At 45.0% G+C, this 24,237-nt stretch overlaps 1 protein-coding gene across 2 annotated transcripts; it reads left to right on the top strand.

Moving 5' to 3' along the window:
- Positions 1-2,918: 2,918 nt before the first annotated feature.
- On the top strand, positions 2,919-23,115 carry LOC108942516 (SH3 domain-binding protein 5-like). 2 transcript variants are annotated; one of them, XM_018765922.2, is made up of 9 exons: positions 2,919-3,179; positions 3,953-4,015; positions 6,214-6,342; positions 15,539-15,703; positions 16,607-16,737; positions 17,277-17,319; positions 18,409-18,646; positions 21,354-21,572; positions 21,670-23,115. In XM_018765922.2, exons 1-9 carry the CDS (start codon positions 2,928-2,930, stop codon positions 21,816-21,818), a joined length of 1,389 nt encoding a protein of 462 aa, XP_018621438.2. In that variant the 5' UTR covers positions 2,919-2,927; the 3' UTR covers positions 21,819-23,115. The 2 variants fall into 2 exon arrangements, with proteins under 2 accessions (XP_018621438.2, XP_018621439.2); XM_018765923.2 differs by lacking the exon at positions 3,953-4,015.
- The last annotated feature ends 1,122 nt before the right edge of the window (positions 23,116-24,237 follow it).

Genomic DNA, 24,237 nt, shown 5'->3' with positions numbered 1-24,237 from the left:
GCCTTCAAGTGGGTGTTGGTTTGCAGTGTCCCTGCTGTACCTTAGAGCCCAGGCCTGCCGAACAGGAGCCCCTGCAAGAACTTTCTTCTTCTTCTTCTTATTATTATTATTATTATTATTATTATTATTATTGTTGTTGTTGTTGTTGTTGTTGTGCTATAAATTGCATAACAACAATAATAAAATATTGTGGAACACATGGGTTGTTATTTTGTTTATTCATTTAGACATTATTTATTATGGTTGCTGTACATAAAATATAAGAAAATGACAATATGTGCAGCCATTGTATTTCTGAGCCAATGGAACAAGTATTCACTCAGAGTAGGACCACAGCCTAGTTTACAGTGAGTGTAAGAGATCAGGCCAGATACTGGTTATCCAGATGTGCTATTATTTATACATCTGTGGCATTTTGGTGTTTGGTGATCACCAGTAAAGGTATTTTGTTAGAACAGCACTGTGCTTTTCTAGTTGTCAGCCAACACATTGTTTTCTCCTTCTCCTCCATTTTAAGTCTATTTTAAGGTTAAATGTACTGTGAAAGTAATTATTGGTTACTAAGAGACCTCACTCTGTGTTTAAATTGGGAGCTGAAATGTGTTATGGAACTGTCTGGTCCTGAAGATCACAATTTTGGAGCTACATCACAGGGGGTGATACACTGACGTGCGTGTGTGTATAGACACCATTAGAGATCCAAATGAACTCCAGGGACACTGAGCAAGGGAAGTCACATGGCAAAGTTCTCAAGCTCAGATGGATCTGAGTGATGGTAGGGCCAAAACTGGGAGGGATCCTTTGACTTCAGATCCTGGGCTGGTGCTCTAGTTTGTGGCACCCTTTCCACTTCTGTCTCTAACTTAGAAAAGGTACACATAAACATATATCCAAAACAGAGATACATCCAGACCATGAAGAAGCGAAAATAAAATCTGAATTTATAAAGAAGTTTTCTATATTTTTTATGATAACATTCATGTGAGCATTATTTGTGCGACAAACACAAATTTATACTTTCTTTGAAAACAGACTGAAAACTAAATGCATTTTCCAGACTGAAGTTGGGGGACCAAATAGATATACACTATACTTACTGTGTAGAGAGACAATTAATTTCACAAAAAATGTCACCTACAAAGGTACAACATTTCAAAGACACAGGGTGGTGATGTACATTATATATAAGGAGGCAGATCTTCAGTTTTCTAATAAAACTCATTATTAAAATGGGTTTTCATTTTTTTTCCAACAGTTTAATAGCAAAAATTTTACACCCCCGTATTTCAACTCCCTTCAGAGATTACCAAGGTTCACTTCATTATAAAACCATTCCTGTTCAGATCAGTCCTAAGTCCATAAATGTTTGGGCTGCTACCGATCCAGAAAAGTACACATTTGAACAATGACGTATCGAAAGTTTGTGAGCAAATACAGCAGTAGCCTGTCCAGGACTGTTTCCTGAACTAACTTATCAGTTCAAGAGCTGGAAATCTGCATCCATGGAGTTAACATTAGGTATGTGTTGGTACAACAGCAGGGTTCCTGCTGGGATTTGAGCCAGGAACTGTTTCTACCTGATGCTTAACAACTATAAGGGCTACTGCGCCACATGAACAAATTCACAGAGTGAATTAACTTCACAGTTTTGGAAACTATTGGGAGCGCAACCTGTGTGTGATAAAACACCATGATAACGTCACACAATTGCCCTTTTAGGTGACATCTTGCATGCATGTTCTCTGAATGCTTCTGTGCCGACAAGTAAGCAAGGAAAAGTGTGACTGGAGCCGACGCTATGTCTACTTTAGTATTCCTTAGCTACACTTGACGTGCTTAGTTTATCTTTTGCCATCACCTTCAAAATAATAACACCATGAAACAAAATAAGTATACAAGGTCAGTGCGGCATGTTATCGAAAAAATGGAACATTTTTATGCACAGATCCAAGGTCATTTCCTCAAGGAATATAAAAAATGTGATCAACAAAATATGACACAGCGTGTGTCTTTTGTAGCAATGTTATGTTTCAGTTCACTGTGCAGTGAATGAAGTCATTCTGATTCACTGGTGTAAACAAGGAGAATCAAAGGTAAAATACACTCATGACCCATAAAGGGGGCAGCAGGTAGTGTAGTGGTCCTGGATTTGACCCTGTAATGATCTCAATGATCTTGGGTCGAACCGTTGATTTCATTTCGTTTTATTTTTATAGAGCGCCTGAAATGAAAATTGCTGAATCAAGGTGTTCTCGTCAAGCGCCACTGAGATGATTCTTCCTCGCAATAAAAATAGTGTCTCCAGAAACGCGCGTTCTTTGTGTAAAAAGGGGTGTGTCCACTATTGCTGCAGCTGAATCCATCGCATCCGTCTGGTTGTTGCTCGTCTTCTTTATCCTTCAGCTTCCCCAAGCATCCAATGTGCGCTCCGCTTCTTCACGTACCGAGAGGATAACCTCAGCGAGAGTTTGACTTGAAGAGCTTCAAGTCCATGTCTCCCCCGCCCCTGCTTTATTAAAATCCAACTTTCACACTCATGTGTGATCTAGTTATTATTCTTGATCAAACTGGTGCACTATAGGCAGATCCTTCTGTATAACACAGCAATTACTGTGTAGCTGATGGTTCACTTGACAGCTCGTAATAAATTCCCGCGAAAATCGGGGACACGTCGTACGAATCTCCTTTGGCTTTGTCTCTTGACTCTTCAGACCTCATGCATGGCCATATGCAAAGCGCGAGGGCGTCCTCAGAAGGACATATCTGAAATGCACAAAACCTAAACTGGCGAAGATAATTCAAGCTGCGCTCAGTGTTTGCTGTGGAAACGAATAACCAGCTGCAGAGCAGCAGTGTGTGTGCGCGATGGCTGCGCTGCGCGGATAAGGGGCGGGCGGAGGAGGGTGTGTGATTGTGTGTGTCTATCTATGTGCCCGCTGGAGGACGGACACACACTCGCACCAACAGAAGTAGGGACAGACAGAGAATCCGAGCGCCACCGCCGGCTCTTCCATCCATGTGTGGCTCGTGCTTTAAAACGCGTTAGTTGTGTTTTACGGGCTCGCCGAGCGATCCGCGCGACACAATCAACCGACGACATGGACAGACTGGAAAAGGGAAATAAATCCGAGGATGACTCCGAATCGCCCGAGGAGGAAGAGGTGGACCCCCGAATTCAGGTAAGGCGGCAGCCAGCGCCGAAGACCCCCGAGAGCGTGAACGCGAGCGCCCGTGTCGTGTGTGTTTGCTCCAGACCAGAGCATGCCTTAGGGAAATTCAGAATCATCATCTCATGTGCTCAGAATGATTCAGTGGACATCTGGAGGAATGCAACTCGTTCAGTCACCAGCCAGGCTTCGAAACACAACCGCGCCTCGCAAGTTACACTAAGAGTTACTCTGGTTTTTACACGTATTGTAAACAACCGCAGTAATTTACAAACACGAACCCAGTAAAAAAAACTGGACTGACTGTGCACTCGGGGTTTTGGAAGTGACACGGCCTCACACAGCTAACAACAACAAAAAAGCACTGCGAATCGGGCTTCCTCCATTACGAAGAAACGTTTTTTTAAACGTCACATTTCCCGTTCTCTTGTCGCCATTTGTTTAATATCACCGCGTTTTTCGGCAAGGAATATTAAAAGTCTGAGTAAAAGTCAAAGTGTCGGAATGCGGAGCGGAAGTGGCTCTTCCTTCCGCGGGGGTTTAATTAGTTTTTCCTGGATCTTCCTTAATTGGAATGTCTGAAGCGCGATGTGGCTCCGCGAGGCGAGCGCGCGCGGGGCGGCGGCCCTGCCCTTCGCCGAGAGACAAGCCTCATGGTTTCCTCCGAAGGGCCCCCCTCACGCATTCTTCATGCGGGTTAACGAGTCCCAGATGTTGCTGACGTCTTCCTGGGGGTTTAACCTCCTCCCTCTTCCACAATATTAAAAACAACTTTCTCGGAGCAGGGCGAGCTGGAGAAATTAAATCAGTCCACGGATGACATCAACAGATGGGAGACAGAGCTGGAGGTAAGAATGTTTCTTTCTTTATCGAGTCGTTTTCCTTTTTTCTTTCAGTTCACTTTCTGGAGTGGGTGCAGCACTGCATTGCTGTGTGAGTTGCAGATGGAGTGTTACCATACCCAAGTCATTGCTGACAACTCCCAGCACATGCATGTCCATCCATCCCTCCATATCCATCCATCCATCCATCCACCCACCCATCCATCCATCCCTCCATGTCCACCCATGTTTATCCATCCACCCACCCATCCGTCCATCCACCCACCCGTCCATCCACCCATCAATCCATCTACCCATAGATCCTCATGTCCCTGTCCCACTGTGTGTGACATGTTTACTCCCAACAGACCAGCTGACTCCCAGAGGAAGTGATTCCAAAACAGCGTCCCTACCGTGACCTGCAAATTGTTTACAAGTTTGTTCAAAGTTTGGCTAATACCACCAAATTAACTGTCATGCCTTTGTTTTATGCGCATCAGTCAATGTGTGCGTTGCACAACACAGAGGAAAAACTACAGTATACCTTATATACTGTAGTTCCAAAGACATGCTGTTCAGGTTCACCCGATAGTGTGTGAGTGACAGAGAGAGTGCGTTCCATTAATGTATTTGTGAGTGACCCATTGTAAGTAGTGTATCTAGCAGTGTAAATCACCTTGGTGAATAAGGTGTGTGGACTAGTGACACTACATAGTATTAATTGTAAGTCACATTGGAGAAAAGTGTCTGCTAGGTGAATAAATGTATATGACAAAGTAGAAAAATCTACTGTATGACTGTTTAATTCAGATGTTAATCTAACTTTTTATCCAAAAATGTATTAGTGTCATCAATCAAATCATTCATCTGGTAAAATCTTTATAGGAGAACAAAATTATCATTATTTACACAAAACTTTTGGGATGGTATACCACAGATCTGTGAACTGAACTGTGATACAGGTCATTGCTACATGACTGGAAGTCAGTGACCAGATATAGGAATGACTGGACAGCCCAGTGCATCACAATAACTTAAAGTATACTGTATATTGTAGAATGAGAAAAAGCTACTTTATTTCAGTATTTGAACTGATTCATGTGCTTAAAAACTTTAATAATAATATAAAAACTGTACTATCATGTTAGAATAATTTTTTAAAATATCTAAATTTTCTTTTATACATTAGTTGACAGATAGTCACATGACTGAACCCTCCATTTGTCCTAATAGTGTAAGGATGAACTGTACTTGGTTCCATCAGTTTTTAAGGTATCATGGAGGTCAGTACCGTTTAGAGAGAGGATTTGCATGTTGCAGCTGGGAAAATATACAATACCGCGCTCTGGATTCCTGGTTCTAACGATGACCGGACTTCTGTAAAGCATAACGCTTGTCCATCTTGTACTAACACGGTGCTCAGAGTTCATCACGTTAGTGTTACTATGTTCACACCACAGCTGGCTGCTGTAGGTGTTGTTTTCATTAGTGCAACCAGGACCTTTGAGGCAAGCATTTGAAGTCTTTAGATGCGTTTTAAAGCACAAATATGTAAGATGAATCGAAAAAATGTTGGGGTTGAATACAAGCTGGACATCTAAAGTACTCTATGCTGATCTCTTTGTCCCTGGAAGAAATGTAGTAATTATACTGTATATTTTGAAACTGGTTCAGCAATGCTTTCATTAAGAGCCCACAGTGCAATAAACAAAGTGGCATGCTGCTGAGATTGAGCAAGGAAGATATGTCCAGAAGAAACCGGCTGACCGTGATCTGCAACCTAAAACCACATAAACTAAAATGTGAACCGCCACGGAAAAGGGGATGTCCATAAAACGTTGCTCCAGTTTCCAGTGAATCTGAGATACGGTTTTTACGACAGAGGCTGACAGCTGCTTTTTGTGCCTAACAAATGAGTTTTTGCAGATTGTTTGTGAATCTGCGCTTGCAGACAGCTTGGCATGTCCTCCACATTAACTTATAAGCTCGAGTGGTTTGGAGGACAGTGCTCCTTTAAAGAGCACAGAAGATCTACTTGTTTTGACTCCAGCTATAAATTGTTCAAGGGCTTCAGTAGAGTGGAGATGCAGGCTGGTTTGATGGTCCTGACATTCTGGAAAGATGGCGATATACTGTATCTGACTATGCGCCCTGTTGCGAGGGACGCTGCCGAGTAAATGTGGATGCTTGCGACTGACGCGGCTGCCTGTCCGTGTCGCCTGCAGGACGGGCGACAGAAGTTCCGTGCCGTGCTGGTGGAGGCCACCTTGAAGTTAGACGACCAGGTGAAGAAGATCGGGAGGGCGGTGGAGGAATCCAAACCTTACTGGGAGGCGCGACGGGCAGCTCGGCAGGTGAGACAGTGCACTTTTGTTCTTCTCGGCTACATTCTTTGTGGATCAATCTGTGCTGCCCTGAACACGTGCAACTGAAGAAGTTTTCACATTGATAGGGGCTCTGGCAAGAGGCACAGGACACCTCGCACTCACACGCACGTCTAGAAGATTATTTCTATTTATTTTCACATCTGTTTATTTTTAGACGAAGACAAGGTTGAAGTGGCTGCTGTTAATGACGGCTAATTGTTAAATTCTTCATAGCTCATTTTCATATTTTCTAAGGGAGTGTTAATCATCGGCACATTCCGATGACGAAGTGCTCTGGGCAAAACCGCCATGAAGAGCTTGGACAAAATTCTCAAGTGCAGGGATGTGACTCTGTACACAACAGTCCGACTAGTTCTGGTCTTCTCAGTAACGTCATACGGATGCGAGAGTTGGGCAGTAAGTATAGACCAGGCGTGTTTCCTGGATGGTGAAACCAGAAAATTTCTGACTGAATCTAGTAAACTATGTTCTTTTCACTTTTCCTCAACATGATGTGAAGCCCTAAGCAGCTATGAGTGGGTGGCTAATAGACAGTGCAGTTCATTCCCTTCCTGTGGCCTCTTGTCATGGACTGGGGTATGGGAGTTGGGTCACATGGGATTAGACCACCAAATAAGGTGGACTTTCTCCAGCAGCCCAGTCTCGGCGGAGGCCCTCTGTTGTACGTGGGCGCTGTGGTTCGGATAGTGCTCCTCTGGGCTGTGCAGAGACCCTGGCCAAGCAACGCGCTGCCTGAACGACAGTGCACTTGGCTTAATGTCAGCAACATGACTGCTCTCAGCTGGGGGTCTCTGGGACATTGCAGGGACAGTGGTTGAAAGTGCTGTTATGAATCACTTGATGTGTTGAAGTAGGGTGCACAGTCCTCACAAAGATTGGAAAGTGTGTGTGTGTGTGTGTGTGTGTGTTCAGAGCTAAATCACTGAGACTTCTTCCTAAGGCTGACAGACAGGAAACCTACTTTTACTTTGTAATGAGGGCTCATTACATATCATCAATCCTGCCTTCGATTTCATTGTCAACAAATTGAGAAATACAAAAGCAGATTAAGCGAAAAATGACGCTGCGTCTGTAGCTGGAAGTCATTGTGTTATTGAGACAGTTGCAACTTTCACACCCTTACATTTATTCATTAAGCAGACGCTTTTCTCCAAAGCAACACACAACTCAGAGCAAACAGAAGTGCATTTCACTAGTAGATGCTGATACAGGTTTAGACTCATAATTAACCCTCGAAGTTCCTGGGACTTAGTCCAATACCGCTGTTTTTGCCAGTGTAAATTATGTTCAGGAACTCATGCAGAATAAATAGGAAATACAAAGCTGGGGGTGACAGATGGTGTGAAGTGAGTTTTTGGAGCAGTTAGGAGATTATGACTGTAGTGAGTCTGAAAGAGATGTGTTTTGAGGCCCTTCTTGGATGTTGAGATGGATTCAGCAGCTCTTATGGACAGAGGGAGTTCAATCCAGCACACTGGAGCCCAAACTGAGAACCTTGGGCTTCTGATGTTGGTCCCTTGTGAGTGGGGCCACCAAGCAGCTAAAGGTGGAAGAGGACAATGTTCTGGCTGGGGTGTAGGGAGAGATCAGGTCGTGTGTGTGTGTGTGTGTGTGTGTGTGTGTGTGTGTGTGTGTGTGTGTGTAGGCGCAGTGGGTTGGACCACAGTCCTGCTTTCCGGTGGGTCTGGGGTTCGCGTCCCGCTTGGGGTGCCTTGCAATGGACTGGCGTCCCGTCCTGAGTGTGTCCCCTTCCCCCTCCGGCCTTACGCCCTGTGTTACCGGGTAGGCTCCGGTTCCCCGTGACCCCGTATGGGACATGCGGTTCTGAAAATGTGTGTGTCTATATATATAATATATGGAAAATACGTGTATAGAAAATATATATATTTATATGCATGGAATATGAATCTTTCAGGAATGTGTGGGAAGCGTGGGGCTAAATTCATATTATTAATAGGCGCTGCTGCAGCCCTTCAAGCAAACATCATCATTCCTGAGCCTTTGTAATATGTTTCCAGCATCCCATAATATTATCCTCTAATGACCAGGTTCAAGTTGACCACAGGGACATTTTTCTATTCACCTGAACCCTTTGTGTTAACCAAAACTTTGAGTATGTTCTGGAAACAGTCTCCTATTCGTCCATTTGGCAGAGCGCACGAGTCACGCTGGCAGGATGGGCTTTCTGTGCTTACTTCCTTTCCTAGGGGGGCGTATGCTCTGCTGCATTGTCTGACAGGAAGCGGGTTGAGGATTGTGGGTAAGGAAGAGCGTGGGGATCGCTGCCGGCACCCGCGGCGACGTCTTCGCTTTGCTCTGCCGAGCCCCCTGGTTCGGGAGAAGTAGGTCAGGCAGTTTTGGCATATGCTTCATGCCGATTAGGAAACGGCTTCAGCGAAACACAGCCGGTGCCTGCCGTATCGCCCTGCGTCTGCCAAAGCGACATTCTGCTGGAAACCGTTAAATGTGCGGCGATGGCACACATTTTAAATCAAAGCAGAAGCCAGTGTAGATGAGGTTCTTCTCAAATCCTAACAGCCTCGCTGGGGCTGAGAAGTGTGAGTGTGGCACACAGGGGCCCATCTATCTTCCTTTTCAATTTTTTTAATGCATGTTGTAAAAAGCGGTAAAAAAAACGCCAAAGCTAAGGTTAAGAGCTTTATGCCAGGCTGTTAAACATTGCCCACTGTAGTTGCACTGAGTAGCAGACAAAGTACAGAAAATGTAATTGACATCCACATTCCGTATGGTGACCCTCCACATTTCGAGGACAAAGGCCTGAAAGCGCTGCAGCGGCTGGTGCTGTTTAACTAGAGCGACGTTACCATCCAGGGAGTGGCTCGCGCCCGAGTCCTCAATTCGTGTGGGTCTCTCGTTGACCTGTCTGCAGCCACCAAGACGCTGTCAGAATCCTACAGGTTCCTGAGTGTAATTGTAGGCCATTTATATTAATAATAATGATAGTATGGGTGGCACAGTGATGCAGTAAGTAGAGCTGCTGCTTCACAGTGCCCGGGTGGCACGAGAGGATGTGGGTTCAATCTTGGCTCAGTCTCTGTGGAGCGTGTTCTCCCCTTGTCTTTGCAGATTTCCTGCAAGTGCTCTGGTTTCCTCCCACAGTCTGGTGTCTATAAATTATTGTGTGAATGGGTGAGTGACTGTGTGTGTGTGTGTGTGTGTGTGTGTGTGTGTGTGTGTGGTGGGGGGGCTACCCTGCAATGGACTGGCGACCTGCCCAGGGTGTACTGTCCTCAGCCTTGTACCCAGTGCTTTCAGGATAGGCTGTGCGTCACTGCAACTTTGTTTGTGACAAGTAGTTGTTGAAACTGGAATTATTATTATTATTATTATTGATGATAACGATGAGGATTACAACAACAATAATAATAATAAGCACATGACATTCACAGCTATAATTTGATGATCAAGAATCAGTGGGCATAGACCGGAGGCTGGCAGTTTATGGGATCTTAAGGTGGTTGGAGAGGACCACCAGCTAATGGCTTGGCAGTAGAAAAGCCTTGTAGACTGATGGGCTCCTGCTGGCCAGAGAGGAGAGAGAGAGAAGGTGCCTCCTTCAAGCACGTTGGTCAAGCTGCCTTTTCAGTCGAGCTTCTGCGGACCTTTGGAACTGGAATCAAAAAGCGCTTCTAGGTGCCCTGCTCTTCTGGCACATTGGGGGCCTGTGAGTGCGACTGTGTGTGTGCGTGCGCGCGTGTGGTGCGTTTCTAAGAAAGTAATGAAGATCTATTGTGCAAGACTACTTTATTACTTTTGTTGGACAAGGCCGAGCATTCCATCTGTAGTTACCACTGTTGCAATACAGGGACACGTTCCCGGGGTCCTAATTCCAGTTATGTGTTCAAACATAATACAATTTTACTAGCAAAGTATATGACTGTTGTTAGTTTACTGGTTCATCAGATACATGCTTTGCTTTCACTGGGAAATCATTAACAAGAATGCAGTCTGTTTCTTGAAGGTACAGTTTGTGTTTTCAGGTCAGTTTGTCTGCACATGTAACAATCTTTTCTCTATCAATTATTATTATTATCATTATTATTATGTGGGGGATGCGGGAGCACAGTGGGTTGAACCGGGTCCTGCTCTCCAGTGGGTCTGGGGTTCAAGTCCCACTTGGGGTGCCTTGCGGCGGACTGGCGTCCTGTCCTAGGTGTGTCCCCTCCCCCTCTGGCCTTATGCCCTGTGTTGCCAGGTTAGGCTCTGGCTCCCCGCGACCCTGTATGGGACAAGCGGTTCTGACAATGTGTGTGTATTATTATGATGATGATGATGATGATGATGATACATTTAGTTCCACACAACGAGTAACATGCTGACAGGGGTCTGCTAAAGAGGGACTGATACTGCTCATGTGTCACAAATGAGGGCCGAGCTGTTCGAAGAATGTGCGCCGGTGGATGGAGACAGAGCATAATGAAATTTGATGCTTATTAAAGACAGGCCTTTCTGTGCGACCTCAAGTTCAGATACGTGTGCTGTATATAAAACACAGCCTAAATGGTTCGACCCAATCCAGTTTCACAAAGCCCATTTCCAAGATCGTACCTGCCTACACCCTGCATGCAGCTGCTGCTATCAGGAGCATTTTTACAACGATTAAACTGCATTATGGCTTCTATTTATTGTAATCAATAAAATTGTTTTTAGGATTCCTGTCTTTACATATTTAAGTGTGTCATGGTAATACACTGGATCCTCAACTTTTACATTTATCTAGCAGACACTTTTCTGCAAAGCAACTTCCAGTGAACTCTATATAGTGTTATCAGCCCACACACCTTATTCACCACAGTGACTTACACTGCTAGATACACTACTTACAATGGGTCCCTCATCCATAAATCAGTGAAACACACACTCTCTCTGTCACTCACACACTATGGGTGAACCTGAACAGAATGTCTTTGGAATGTGGGAGGAAACCAGAGTACCAAGAGGAAACCAACACAGACATAGGGAGAACATGCAGACTCCACACAGACTGAGCAAGGATTGAACTCATGTCCCCTCCCACCACCCATGCACTGTGAGACAGCAGTGCTACTCACTGTGCCACCCCACAGCTTGTGTTGAGCTACTTACAACAGTTTACCCATTTATACATCTGGGTATTCCCCCCCCATAGAGTAATTTAGGATAAGTACCTTGCTCAACAGTACTGCAGCTGGAGGTGGGAATTGAACCTGCGCCCTTTGGGTCCAAAGGTAGCGGCTGTAATCACTACACAACCAGCTGCTCTGCTTGCATCTGCTTTTAGATGCAACTGGAGTGAGAAGTCTCTCTGTTACCCAGTTTTGTTCAAAGTTGCCTTTACCACATGTCAGTGAAAAAGCTTAAATATAAAGATGCCCCCTGATTTATTAATGGGTTACACACACACACACACAAACACACACAAAATGTGTGCAACCGCTTGTCCCGAGTGGGGTCGCAGTGAGCCAGGGCCTCTCCCGGCAGCACAGGACTGGGGCTATCGGGGACCTACGCAAGGCACCCTAAGCAGGACTCAAGCCCCAGCCCCACCACAGAGCAGGCACCGGCCAAACCCATTGCGCCACTGCGTCACCCCCCCCCTTAATAGGATCGGTTCTCTAAAAATTCCAGATAAAGCTATAATCAATAAAAATACTCAGCGTTATTTTTGTTAATCATCTTTGAACAGCAGAAATAAATTTAATTGAAATTATATATCAACAATGAATAATCAACTTAATTGTCTATCGGGGGGGGGCGGGGTGCAGTGGGTTGGACTGGGTCCTGCTCTCCAGTGGGTCTGGGGTTCGAGTCCCGCTTGGGGTGCCTTGCGACGGACTGGCGTCCCATCCTGGGTGTGTCCCCTCCCCCTACACCCTGTGTTGCCGGGTTAGGCTCTGGTCCCCCGTGACCCCGTCTGGGACAAGCGGCTCAGAAACTGTGTGTGTGTGTCTATCGAGATTATAGAAGTACAATAAGAGACGCGCATCAATTTAATAAGTGGTCTCGGATATAACTATGAGAACTTAGAAAATGCGCCACACGACTTTAATATTTGTACTGTACGTTTTAGCTACATTAACATTAATACTTTAAAATTAAGGCACATGAAGATTCTTCGTGTCCGCAAACTGGGTCTTTGAAAGATTGCAGACCGATACATCCCAGCCGAGGAACGTTCGCAGCCTCATTATCGATCGCTGACTCTGAGGAGCACGAACTACACGCTATAAACGCCGTGGACGTGAGCTGCATCGCAGCCATCCCACGCTGCTGCTTTCTCTGTACTGTATGTGTTTCATTCCCAATTGATGGCTGGGTGTTAAATCGCAGACTAAGTTCGCGCTGCAATGAACACAAATTCTTCTCAATAGGTACAGTAGGTGAAGAATATATAAAGAAGAATAAAGAAACCAGACAATGTGTGAATCCTTGAAAATTCTGAAGTTGAATGTTAGCAACCTGGGGGCCCCATGTCTACTGCTGTGCTCTGTAAGCTGACAGCAGGTAGCGTAGTGGTTAGAGCCTTTGGACCAAACAGTCATAGGTTTGAATCCCACCTCCAGCTGTAGTGCCCTTGAGCAAGGTACTTACCCTAAAATTGCTTCTGTAAAAATAACCCAGCTGTATAAATGGGTGAATAATTGTTGGTAGTTTAACGTTGTAAGTTGTTTTGGAGAAAATCAGCAGCTAGATGAATAAATATAAGCAGGGGTTTGTTTTGTGCTGAGATTTCCTTTGTGCTGCTCGGCTCCCCTTCTCCTGGCAGTGGCTCAGTAACCAGCTGAACTGTGCAGCTGAATTTGACCCAGCACAGCTGGGGCCTTTTTTTGCAGCCTGTCAGCGTATTTCCATCGCAGGGAAAGGGAAGGGGAATTTTTTTTCTTTTTTTTTTTTGAATTGCAATGTTAGGTGGCAGATTTTCTAACTCTATCAGCAATAAAAAATTGAGTTAAATAAATAGGAACAGATTATACCTTTGTAGAAACATAATGCTCCTTGCCTTTACACCAGACTGGAGCTATTAAACTGTTTTCAAAAAAAAAAAAAAGTAATCTCATCAACCACTGTACTGTATCTACTGGAAATTAGCATATTTATTTTAGTAAATATAGGTTTGTTGCACATATGTCCAAGAATAAGTCTACATATTATAGTAGATTACACACATAGTGTCTAGGCCTGCATTTCATGTGTTTAACCCATCATGTGACATGGTTTTCCACCCGACCGCCATGTGCTCATGCTGCAGTTTTATCGTGTGGGGGAGGGAACGAGCACAAAACCCTACTTTCCCGAAGGCCCCGGACTCCCTGCAGGGGGCAAACTGCAGTTCAGGCAACAAACACACAGTGTTTAAAAGCGCAGACGGCTCGTTTCCGTGGTGTGGAGAGCGTCGGCCTGCTGCACACGGGGACAAATTAAGGGCCGACGTGCATTTTAACAGGAAGGAGAAGGTTGTCCGCCTGCCAAGGTGTGAGAAGCTGCCATCACTTTCCCATCAGCCTGCTGTGCAGCTTGGACTGGGCATACACTGTTTTAGACAAATACTATTGTGGACTAGAGCGGCTGGTGGTGTCGTGTTTGGCGCGGCTGCCTTTGACTCCGGCGGTTGCCGGGTCGATCCCTGCCTCTGGCTGTAGTGCCCTTGCGCAAGGTGCTTGCCCTGCAATTGTTCCAGTCCCTTTGCCCGGCTGTGTGCCCGATTAACTGCTTGTGGCCCTGCGATTCAGCCTTACGCCCACTATCTCTGGGATAGGCTCCGGCTCACCGTGACCCTGCTTGGGACAAGCGGTTATTGAAACTGGTTGATATTCTGGACTGATAGTTCACATTGCAACAATTTTTGGTTTTGATCGAGAATGTTTGTTTTGGCTCTGACGGCCTTCTTAAATGAAAGTCACCGCACGCTGGGGGTAGCGATGGGGAGAGGAGCGCTGGTGCTTTGGTCAAGCATGGGATTCAAACCTGCAGCCTCCGGGTCCACAGGCAGAGGCTCTGACAACCCCATTTACTGACACCATTCACATGCAGATCTCGTTGCACCCAGAGGTGCTGACACAGTCCAGGACAGCCGGGTCCCTTGATGACGGCACAAATGTCACACGCGTGACCAGATATGTCATAAGTGACAGCTGATTGTTCCCCTGTCAGCACCAGTGAGGCACAGAGTGAAGAGACAAATTCTGCGAGTCTGATAGTTAATTTGCTTTCGTTTTCATTTCACTTTGGGAATATTAACCTGTTTTGTGGCACCTGGCTGCTCCATATTGCAGTGTGATGTGACAGGACATTGTGTACAGTGTGTGGATGTTGCTCATCGTATGTTTTCACCTTGTGTAGAAGTTTTATCCATATTTTATAAGTCATTGAAGGGCAGAGCAGCTTTTTTTGGGAACTGATGTTTTTTTTTTCCCTTTTTTCTTTTCTGTGTTTCACATGCATGTAGGTAGAGGTGGTTTTTTTCTAAGGTTTTCTTTTCAAAGGTGACACACGCATCAAGAAGCACTTACTCATTTATGACATCTTCACTGTACTGAAAACAACATGCTTTTTAAATGATTTTTTAAGTTTAAAAAACAGCAGGAGGTGTTCTAGTCCTACTCGATCTTCTCGTTGAGCGGTTGAAGATCTGTGCGCAACACACTGACTGCGTCGTACTGCGTCCGCCACTTAGGCCATTGATCGATGGGGAAGTGAATCTCGGCTTGTTCCTCTTGGGACTGAGCATTTTCACACATCCCTCACTCCTTTGGAAACTCAAAGAAAATTCACAGTAAAGCCTAAATATGGTTTCTTATCCTTGTTGATGTGCCCGCTTGACGATGTTAATACACTATGTGCCTGTGTGTGCGTTTCGTGTGTGTGTGTCTCAGTGTGTCTCTGTCCAGTCTTGTGATACAGCTTGAAACCAAGAACCAACCAGGATCTTCCAGCTTCCAATTTGCTAGTGGAATTATACCAAATTACCGAGGTGCTTTCTTTCTAGAACCTTCTACAGCATGCACTTCACAGTAAGATACATAAAGTAATACAACAGAAGGGAAAACTTGTAGTCAGTAAATAAGAGCCAGACAATAAAGATTCAGTAACAGTGATGCTACAGTAATGAAAACGTGAGCATGCACCATGAGCTCCACCTTCCTTGCTCTGCTCCTCTCTCCAGGCCCAGCTGGAAGCCCAGAGGGCAACGCAGGACTACCAGAGGGCCATGGAGGTGCTTCGGGCGGCCAAGGAGACAATCGCGCTGGCCGAGCAGAGGCTGCTGGAGGAGGACAGCCGTCAATTTGACTCTGCCTGGCAGGAAATGCTCAACCACGCCACCCAGAGGGTGAGAGTGGCAGTACACCTTGAGAATCCACTGCATGGGAACACGACTGCCTTTTTTCTTTGTAAACTAATATGAGGAGGAGCGGTACGTGTCAGTCAGTACCATTAGATTTTCGATTTGAAATACAGTATATCCATCTTCCATATGTTGTATGTATTAAGGTCGATAGGGTGATATGGTAGGGGGTTGCAGCGGTGCAGCAGGTTTGGCCTGTGCCTGCTCTCCGGTGGGTCTGGAGTTCAAGTCCCGCTTGGGGTGCCTTGCAGCAGACTGGCATCCTGTCCTGGGTGTGTCCCCTCCCTCTCCAGCCATGCACCCTGTGCTGTCGGCTTAGGCCCCGGCTCACCACGACCCCACTTGGGACAAGCGGTTTCAGTCAATGTCTGATGGTGACATGGTGGCACAGTAGTGGTGGTGCCTCACAGCTCTTGGGCTGTGGGTTCTAGTGGGAGATTGACTCCAGCTCTGTCTATGTGGAGTTAGAATGTTCTTGTGGCTTTACTCCAGGATGCTGTTTTCCCCAACGCTTCAAATACATGTGTTTCTGGTGAACTGGTGACCTAATTGTCTTTAGTGCGTGTGTGTGTGAGTGAATGAGTGTGTGCAATTGCTCTGCAGTGGACCCTGCCCTGGGTGTACTCAGTATCATGCCCGTCGCTTTTGGGATAGACTCCGGAAGACGGCCCCCCTCATTGGACGAGTGGTTATGATGATAAATGGGTAGATGATACATTACGGTGTCTTAAATGTAAGCATTTTTAGAGAATTAAAAACATCCAGAAAAAAAAGAAAATGGAAGAAAATTTTAGTAAATTTGTTACTAAGAAACTGGAACCAGTGGAGCCTAGAGAACAGGTGATTTGGAAGGCTGGAGCTAACCCTCCTCCTCGCTGGTCGGTGCAGGTCATGGAGGCAGAGCAGACAAAGACGCGGAGCGAGCTGGCGCATAAGGAGACGGCAGCTAGGTACAGCGCCGCCATCAGCCACATGAAACAGCTGGAGAAGAAGCTGAAACGCACCATTGGCAAGTCCAGGTGAGCATGACCTTCATGACTCAGTGAGCCTGGGACAGGTAAACCTGGGGCGGGAGGGACAGTTGGTAGTGTAGTGGTTAAGGCTGCTGTGTTTGGACCCAAAGGTTGCAGGGTTGAATCCCAGCTGTAGTACCCTTGGACGAGGTACTTATTCTAAATTGGTCCAGTAAAATTACTCAGCTGTATAAATGGACAAATAATTGTATGTTGCTTTAGAGAAAAGCATCAGATAAATGAATAAGTGTAAATGTAAACCACACGGTCTACAGCAACATGTTTCACATGAACATATGGCAGCCTTGCTTGAGCAATCTAAGGGCCTCACACTCACATGAGGTCACCGTTTTGCACCCTCGTGCCGCTGGCTGAGCTTTGGCCTTCTGGAATAAATCGTGAACCTCGTGACATTTTAATCTCTCGCTGTTAGCAACGAGACTGCAAGTGGAGTATCTCTGCGAAGCTTCCTTGGTTGCCATGGTTATGCGAACAGTGCTGAGTATTTGCTTACTGATTATTAATGACGCTGTTTTTCTTTCCAGGCCGTATTTTGAACTGAAGGCAAAATACTACCTTCAGCTTGAGGTATAAGACCATTCTTATTGAAAATGTTGCTTTACATCCGTAAGGGATTGACAAAAAAAATGATTTTATCGATAACAGATATAAAAGTGTTGCCAGTACTAACACAGGAGTCAGATGTGGCCAAATAACTTTACATTTTTTCCACTTTCCAGTTCTCTGTGGATTTGAGGGCTGGTGGCATAGGGTTCAATTCAGGTCTCACTGCTCAGGGCTCTACGCACTAAGTGAGGGCCTTTATTTAGGGGTTTCGCTGCCCTGGGCAAGAATCAATCTGGCACCCTGTCGACTTCCATCTCTAAATTAGTAAAGGTACACATAAATATGTAATATAAAATACTACCTTCAAACTAAATTTGACCAAAAATGTTCTATATAAATATAATTTTTTATATATATAATGATATAATATATATATATAATATATAATATGATAAATTATTTCTTAGCAATAGATACAGGTGTCAAATAAGAGAACTTACAAATTAAAATTTTATTTCATGTAATTGTAAATGTATGCAAACATTACATATGCACAGAACACAAATTTATACTTTAACCACTGCAAACAGAATGGAAACTAAACTTCTTTTTGAGACCAAAGTTTGTTCAGGGAACAAACAGATTTCAACTATTTCAAAGACACGGGGTGGCAGTGTGATTATATATAAGGCAGCAGATCAACTTCGGTTTTCTAATGAACTATTTATTATAAAGCAAGCAATTGTATTAATTTTTCTTTTAATTAATTTTTATTTGTTTTGTTTTAATTGCAAATTGTTGTCAGTTTTAGTAGCAAAATTTGGCACCCTCAAATATTGGTGCCCCTAGGTGATGGCTGAAAGAGTTAGTGAGAGATGAGATGAAATACTTTGTCATTGTACGCATACAATGAAATTTTGTGCGGCAGGCCTCAGAACAACATCAGCAGAAAGAAATGACACGTAAAATAAATAAAGGAATAAGTAAATAAAAAAACAAATAAGAATTAGATCGAAACTGTGTGTACTGAGAGCTGATAACAGTAGTCTGTAACAGCAGACAGTTCGGTAAGAACCGTGTTCCATTGTCACCCGCTGGCCCCCCCACCAGCAACTGAAGAAACAGGTGGAAGAAAGACAGGCCAGGCTGAGCACGGCCAAGGGCGAGTACAAGGCAGCGCTGCGGAACCTGGAGAAGATCTCGGACGAGATCCACGAGCGCCGGCGTTCCTCCGCTCTCGAATGCCGTGGCCACGGTGTGGGCTCCGATGGGGATGGGGGCTGCGCCGATGATGACGACAATGATGATGACATCGCCAACTTCAGGATGGAGTCTGATGGCATCTCCAGTGAGCACTGTAGCCCTAACAACTGCATAACAATTGTTCAGGAATGTAAAATAGCATAGAAATGTCTTAGAAAGCAGAATTGCTGGAGTTCTGGTGACTAGATGCAGATGGCCCAGTAGCAGTCTGCACCTAAGTCCAGCGCTTAATGCTGAATGGTGAAGCTGCCCTGTGCTGCAGAAGAGCGTCAGTCCAGGGATGCATCAGCACCCTGAAACGGAGCCGCACTGGAGAGGCGAGATGAGCCACTGCTCTCCCACTGCATGTCTCTCTACCCTATTCCCAGATTGAACAGATTTCAAGGGAGTGGCCCTTTGTAATTACTGTATCTGGCAGTGTAAGTCACCTTGGTGAATAAGGTGTGTGGGCTGATAACACTACATGGAGTTCTTTGGAAGTCGCTTTGGAGAAAAGCATCTGCTGATTAAATGTAAATGCTTCTTATTGTTCTTTTTAACCACAATGACCTACATAACTTACATTGTATCAGTTTAATTATATGAGCTGGATATTTCTACACAAATGGTTCAAATTAAATATAGCAGGTAGTGTAGTAGTTAGAGCTACTGCCTTTGGACCAGAAGGTCACAGGTTCAAATCCTAGCTGCTGTTGTCATATCCTTGGGCAATGTATGTATCCTGAAATTGTTCCAACAATATTAACCAGCTGTATAAATGGGTAAATATTTGTACGTAGCTTAACAGTAGAAGTTGCTTTGGCGAAAAGTGTCAGCTAAATTAATAAATGTAAACTCCCTGGTCTGCAGTACAAAAGCAGAGGACCCCCCCTTGAGGCTTGAACCATGAGCTTTTATGTTACTTGTCTGTGTCCTGATCCCTCGTGACCAGTTTACCTTAAACCAAAGTTAAATAATCTTTTTTACTCTAACTTAGTACTTCTGGATTAAACCGCGTCGTGTGGGACATTGGTTCCAACATTTTGCTTCTCCTGTTGGAAGCATCATCAGGGAGCTGCGACATCTTGTAAAGGTTAAATGTGGAGTGGAGTGTTTGACGAGGGTGTATTTATGGGCGGGAACGGGATCGGAGGTCGTAGCGGGTGGTCCTGATAGGTGGTGCCCCCGCTGTGTTTTCCACTTGCGCTGTTACTTTCACATTACAGGTCGGCTCGCTGAACTGAGTTTTAATGAGAGGTGGTCGGGATGTCGTGGAACTGGCACGGAGACTCGAGATGAGAGGTGTCCAGGTTCTAGATAAATTGAAGCCCTCCTCCCGATTGAAATTGTCGGGGTGCTTCTCTATTTCGATCGCCTCTCTTACTATGCGGCTCCTGTATCCGGGGACAGGTGCGAGAACTGTGGTCTCCTCAAAGCGAATCTCGTGACTGGTCTGCAGTGTGTGTTCAGCCACTGCTGAGTCGATGTTGTTGTTCTTCGTCGCTCTTATGTGTTCTTGGAGATGTGTGGAGATAAGTCGACCTGTCTGCCAATGTATGTTTTTCCACAGCTGCAGGGTATTCGGTACACTTCGCTGGTCTTCAATGGCAGGTTATCTTTAACTGTGAAGGCTTCTTGTAGTAGAACCGGTGGTGAAAGTAGTTTTGATGCCGTGCTTTATGAGCAGTTTGTTATTTTGTCGGTCGTGCCTTTTATGTATGGGAGGTAGGCAATTCTGGCTGGTTCGATCGTAGTATGTTTCATGTTATCTGGAGTTTTCTGGTTTTTGTGCCGATGAATGATGTTCATGACATGATGGTTGCGCTCATAACCGTTCTCTGAGAGCGCTTTCAGAAGTGTCCGTTTTTCCTACTCCCAGGAACTTCAGTTCAACAACTCAGCGAGCCAACATGTAATGTGAAAGTAACAGCGCAAGTGGAAAACACAGCGGGGGCACCACCTATCAGGACCACCTGCTACGACCTCCGACCCCATTCCCACCCATAAATACACCCTCATCAAGCACTCCATTCCACATCTAACCTTCACAAGATGTCGCAGCTCCCTGACAATGCTTCCAACAGGAGAAGCGAAATGTTGGAACCAGTGTGCCACACGACGCGGTTTAAGCCAGAAGTACAAAACTCCCAGTCAGTTGACACCAACTGCGGAAGCCTACGGGTTTTAATATCTAACTTAGTACTTTACATGATATAAATCGTAAGTTAAAGAAAAAAAATCGGCAAGTGATGCCCAGAAGTGACACAAAACCGAGACTTCCTTTGCTCTTGAGAAGGAAATGATGCACACAAATAGACTGTTGCTTTACAGTTATGGTCAAATTTATTGGCAACCAATAGATTTTAATCATATGTCTTAAAGAGAAGCAGAAAGAAGAAGTTCTCTGCACCTCTCATTTTGTTAGTTTCACTGACAGCTGAAAACGAATGGAAAGTCCTTTTCAAAGATTTGCATTGTTGTGAAGAAAGAAAAAGGTCTGGACAAAATTAGAAAATGCTTGTTTCTTTTTACTTCAATTCTTCTAATTGTTTGGGTGCCAATAAATTTAACCATAACTGTACATTATAAGGGACATTACTGGATCAACATAATAGAAGCATATTTCGAACTTAGGTGTAACACGAAGGTTTGCACATGGTTTTATTGCTCTTCACTCTGCTGGAACAGTGAGATGTGTGAGCATTGATACCGAGACCTTTGTAGGTGGGTGAAGTTCCACGTCCCCAGTAGTCAGTGCGAGTGGAGATCATCAGGATTCCTTTTCCTAAAGCTGTGGACCCTATGCTTTACAGTGGTTTCGGTCTCGATTGAGGATGAGACCTGCCATGAAGTTGTGCCAGGAGAGGACTCGGGGAACCCTTCAATCTGCAGCCTTGCCATGGGCCGACCTCGATCCTGCTCTACATCCCGTCCTGGCACTCTGGACCTTCCTGGTGGCCTAACCCCACATGCTCCTGGCCCAAGGAGCGACTGCAGTGGGGCCTCGTCCCCGGAGTGTGACCCGGAACCAGGTGTGGGCGTGTGTGTGTGCATGTTAGCCGAAACTCACTTGTGTAAGTAATACTGCTGCAATCATAATCCCATTTCTGAGTGTCTGTCTCTTCCCAGGAGACCCATCAGAGTTGCAGGGAGACCCTGTGTGCCTAGAGAAGCCCATGGACAGCCTCTCCTTGCAGCAAAGCAGTAACACAAAGCGAGACACTTTCACTGTAGCCCCTTCCCTGGCTCCCAGTTCTCTACTGGTCAATGGGGTATGAAGGGGGGGCACCTGAAACCCAGCCCTCCCGCACCTTTCTGCAGTGACCCTTGTTCTTGGGAAGGATTCACGAGGGTGTTGTGACGTCCTTCATCCTTTCACCCTGCCGTATGGATGTTGAACAGTTTTTCTGAAAGTCCCTTTCCTCCTCAGCAGTGTTTTCAAGAGGAAAGGAAAGGGCCACAACACAATGAGTGAAGCATTATCAGCTGTGATGTGGTTGTGGTGCTGCAGTGGGGACTTCCGTCGTCGTTTCTGAACTTCCTAGGCAACATGTCCCCTTAGCTACAATATAAGATGTTCACAAGTGAATCAAACCCTGTGGTCCATAATAAGGCTTTGTGCCTTTTGACAAAACTGTTGAGCCAATATTGTCATTATACATTAATCTGCTCTAATGTATGGTAAAAAACAAATCTGTGGATTGGGTATCAGCTTTAGAACCTCATCCTGACTATGAATAAACTTGTATTTGCTGTCACCCTATTTGTGACTCTTCTGGTAGTATAACAGGGTACTTTCCTACTCATCTTTCTCATGGCATCTCCTGGCCCTGTACTGAAGAGCAACTTCTTTTTAGCAGTTTTCCTTCCTGAAATCTAGGCAAGGAACCGCAAGCTTAACTGTTAAAGGAAAACTGTAATTGGCAGGACACTTTAGTGAAACAAGAAAATAAATGTGTAATTCCCCATTTCAGCTTGACTAAAACATTTGCATTTACATTTATTCATTTAGCAGATGCTTTTGTCCAAAGCGATGTACATCGTAAAACTGCATTCTTTTCTGGAATTCAGGTTTGGAATGCTTAGGGGAAAAACCTTATCAACCACAGCAAACCAGTGTGCTGAGAAGAATTTGCTAGAATGGATGGATGAGTTGAGATCACAACTCAGATGTTTGGAAGGGCAAACACAAATACTCCTCCTTGAAGTCACTCACACACCCTTCTCCCTAGATGACTGACTCATTTTAGCCAGAGTTTTTTTGTACATAAATTGGGCTGAGCTTGTTGATATGCTGACAGAACTGAAAAGAGAAAGTTGCAGCTCAAGCCCAGTTGGCCGATCAAGCTTAGGCCTGTCCTGTACTCCTGTCAAAGACATTTGTACGAAAATATTTTTGCACTAATTAATGACATTTATCTTGTTCTGTGTGTGTTGTAATCTGTATGAATTTTCAACATATTTGTGTTTAACCAAAAGATGTGGGTGGGTCACAGACCCTGTTGGGGATTTCCTTTTTTATATGGTGCTGCATTCCTTTTCTCTGAAAAATAAACCAGTGTTCACTGTCTTGCTGCTGGTGTTTTGCTTCTGATTCTTTAAACATGTCCAAAGTTTTCGTACATGTTACATACGTAGTTGGACATCAGTAAATTTGTTTCAGCTCAGAAGATCTGGGTAGTCTCTCCAGATTTTATTTTTTAGCTAAGTGTTTTTTTAATTTAATCAAAATGTATGTCTCTAAAGACAGACAAAAATGCAGTTTGTCCAACCTCTAGAAGGGATTCATCAATGTACACTGGTTCTTGTGTTAGGAATATTCCAGTTGAGAACTCTAAAAGATGCAAACATTTCCCAGTTTATTTATTTTAATGGAATGTTTTCTGCTTCTTTTTAAAATTTTTATTTTTTATTAAGGAGTGAAAATGGCCTGTGTTTCCACAAGCCACCATTAGTTGGCAGCAAAATGCATTCAGCGTCACAAGTGAATGTGATGGATACACATGCACACACACACACACATCATCTGAAACCACTTGTCCTACACGGGGTCACGGGGAGCCGGAGCCTAACCCGGCAACACGGGACACAAGGCTGGAGAGGGAGGGGACACACCCAGGACGGGTCACCAGTCTGTCGCAAGGCACCCCAAGGAGGGCTCTAACCCCAGACCCACCGGAGAGCAGAACCCAATCAAACCCACTGTACCACTGTGCCACCGCGCCCCTGTGTTGGATAGACTGTATTCAATTAGCTGATTCCTTTTTCCAAAACTTTTTCTTCTTATGCCTTCCACCCTCCTGGGGCATAGGCTGCCAACAAGGGCTCTTCAGGCATCCCTAAGAGCTGAGATGTCATGAAGTTTCTTTATTGGTGGCTAGCCCCACACTCAACCCTCCTTTCTCAACTGGGCTTGGACCATCTATGGCGGAGTTCTCGCCAAAGCTACTTAGTATGATTTAACTATTTTTACAGCAGAGTAATTTTTACTGAAGAAGTTCAAGATTGGGGAGCGCGGTCGTGCAGCGGGTTTGGCCGGGTCCTGCTCTCTGGCCGGGTCCCCCCTCCAGCCTTGTGCCCTGTGTTGCCAAGTTAGACTGTGGTTCACTGCAACCCTGCTTGGGACAAGTGACTTCAGCCGATGAAGTTCAGGATTGGTGTCATGATCCAAGGTACTATAACAGAAGGTGGGATTTC

The sequence above is a fragment of the Scleropages formosus genome, chromosome 23 (assembly GCF_900964775.1).
Source record: "Scleropages formosus chromosome 23, fSclFor1.1, whole genome shotgun sequence".
Classification (NCBI taxonomy): Eukaryota; Metazoa; Chordata; class Actinopteri; order Osteoglossiformes; family Osteoglossidae; genus Scleropages; species Scleropages formosus.
Note: the sequence above shows the minus strand (reverse complement) of the source record. Positions and strands in the feature narration are given on the sequence as shown.

What these genes read in the sequence shown, in the direction of transcription:
- LOC108942516 (XM_018765922.2), top strand. Translation starts at nt 2,928, where the DNA reads ATGTGCCCGCTGGAGGACGGACACACACTCGCACCAACAGAAGTAGGG. An exon ending in CGCGACGGGCAGCTCGGCAG is followed by an intron (nt 6,343 to 15,538) that starts GTGAGACAGTGC and finishes TCCTCTCTCCAG; the next exon opens with GCCCAGCTGGAAGCCCAGAG. An exon ending in AATACTACCTTCAGCTTGAG is followed by an intron (nt 17,320 to 18,408) that starts GTATAAGACCAT and finishes CCCCCCCACCAG; the next exon opens with CAACTGAAGAAACAGGTGGA.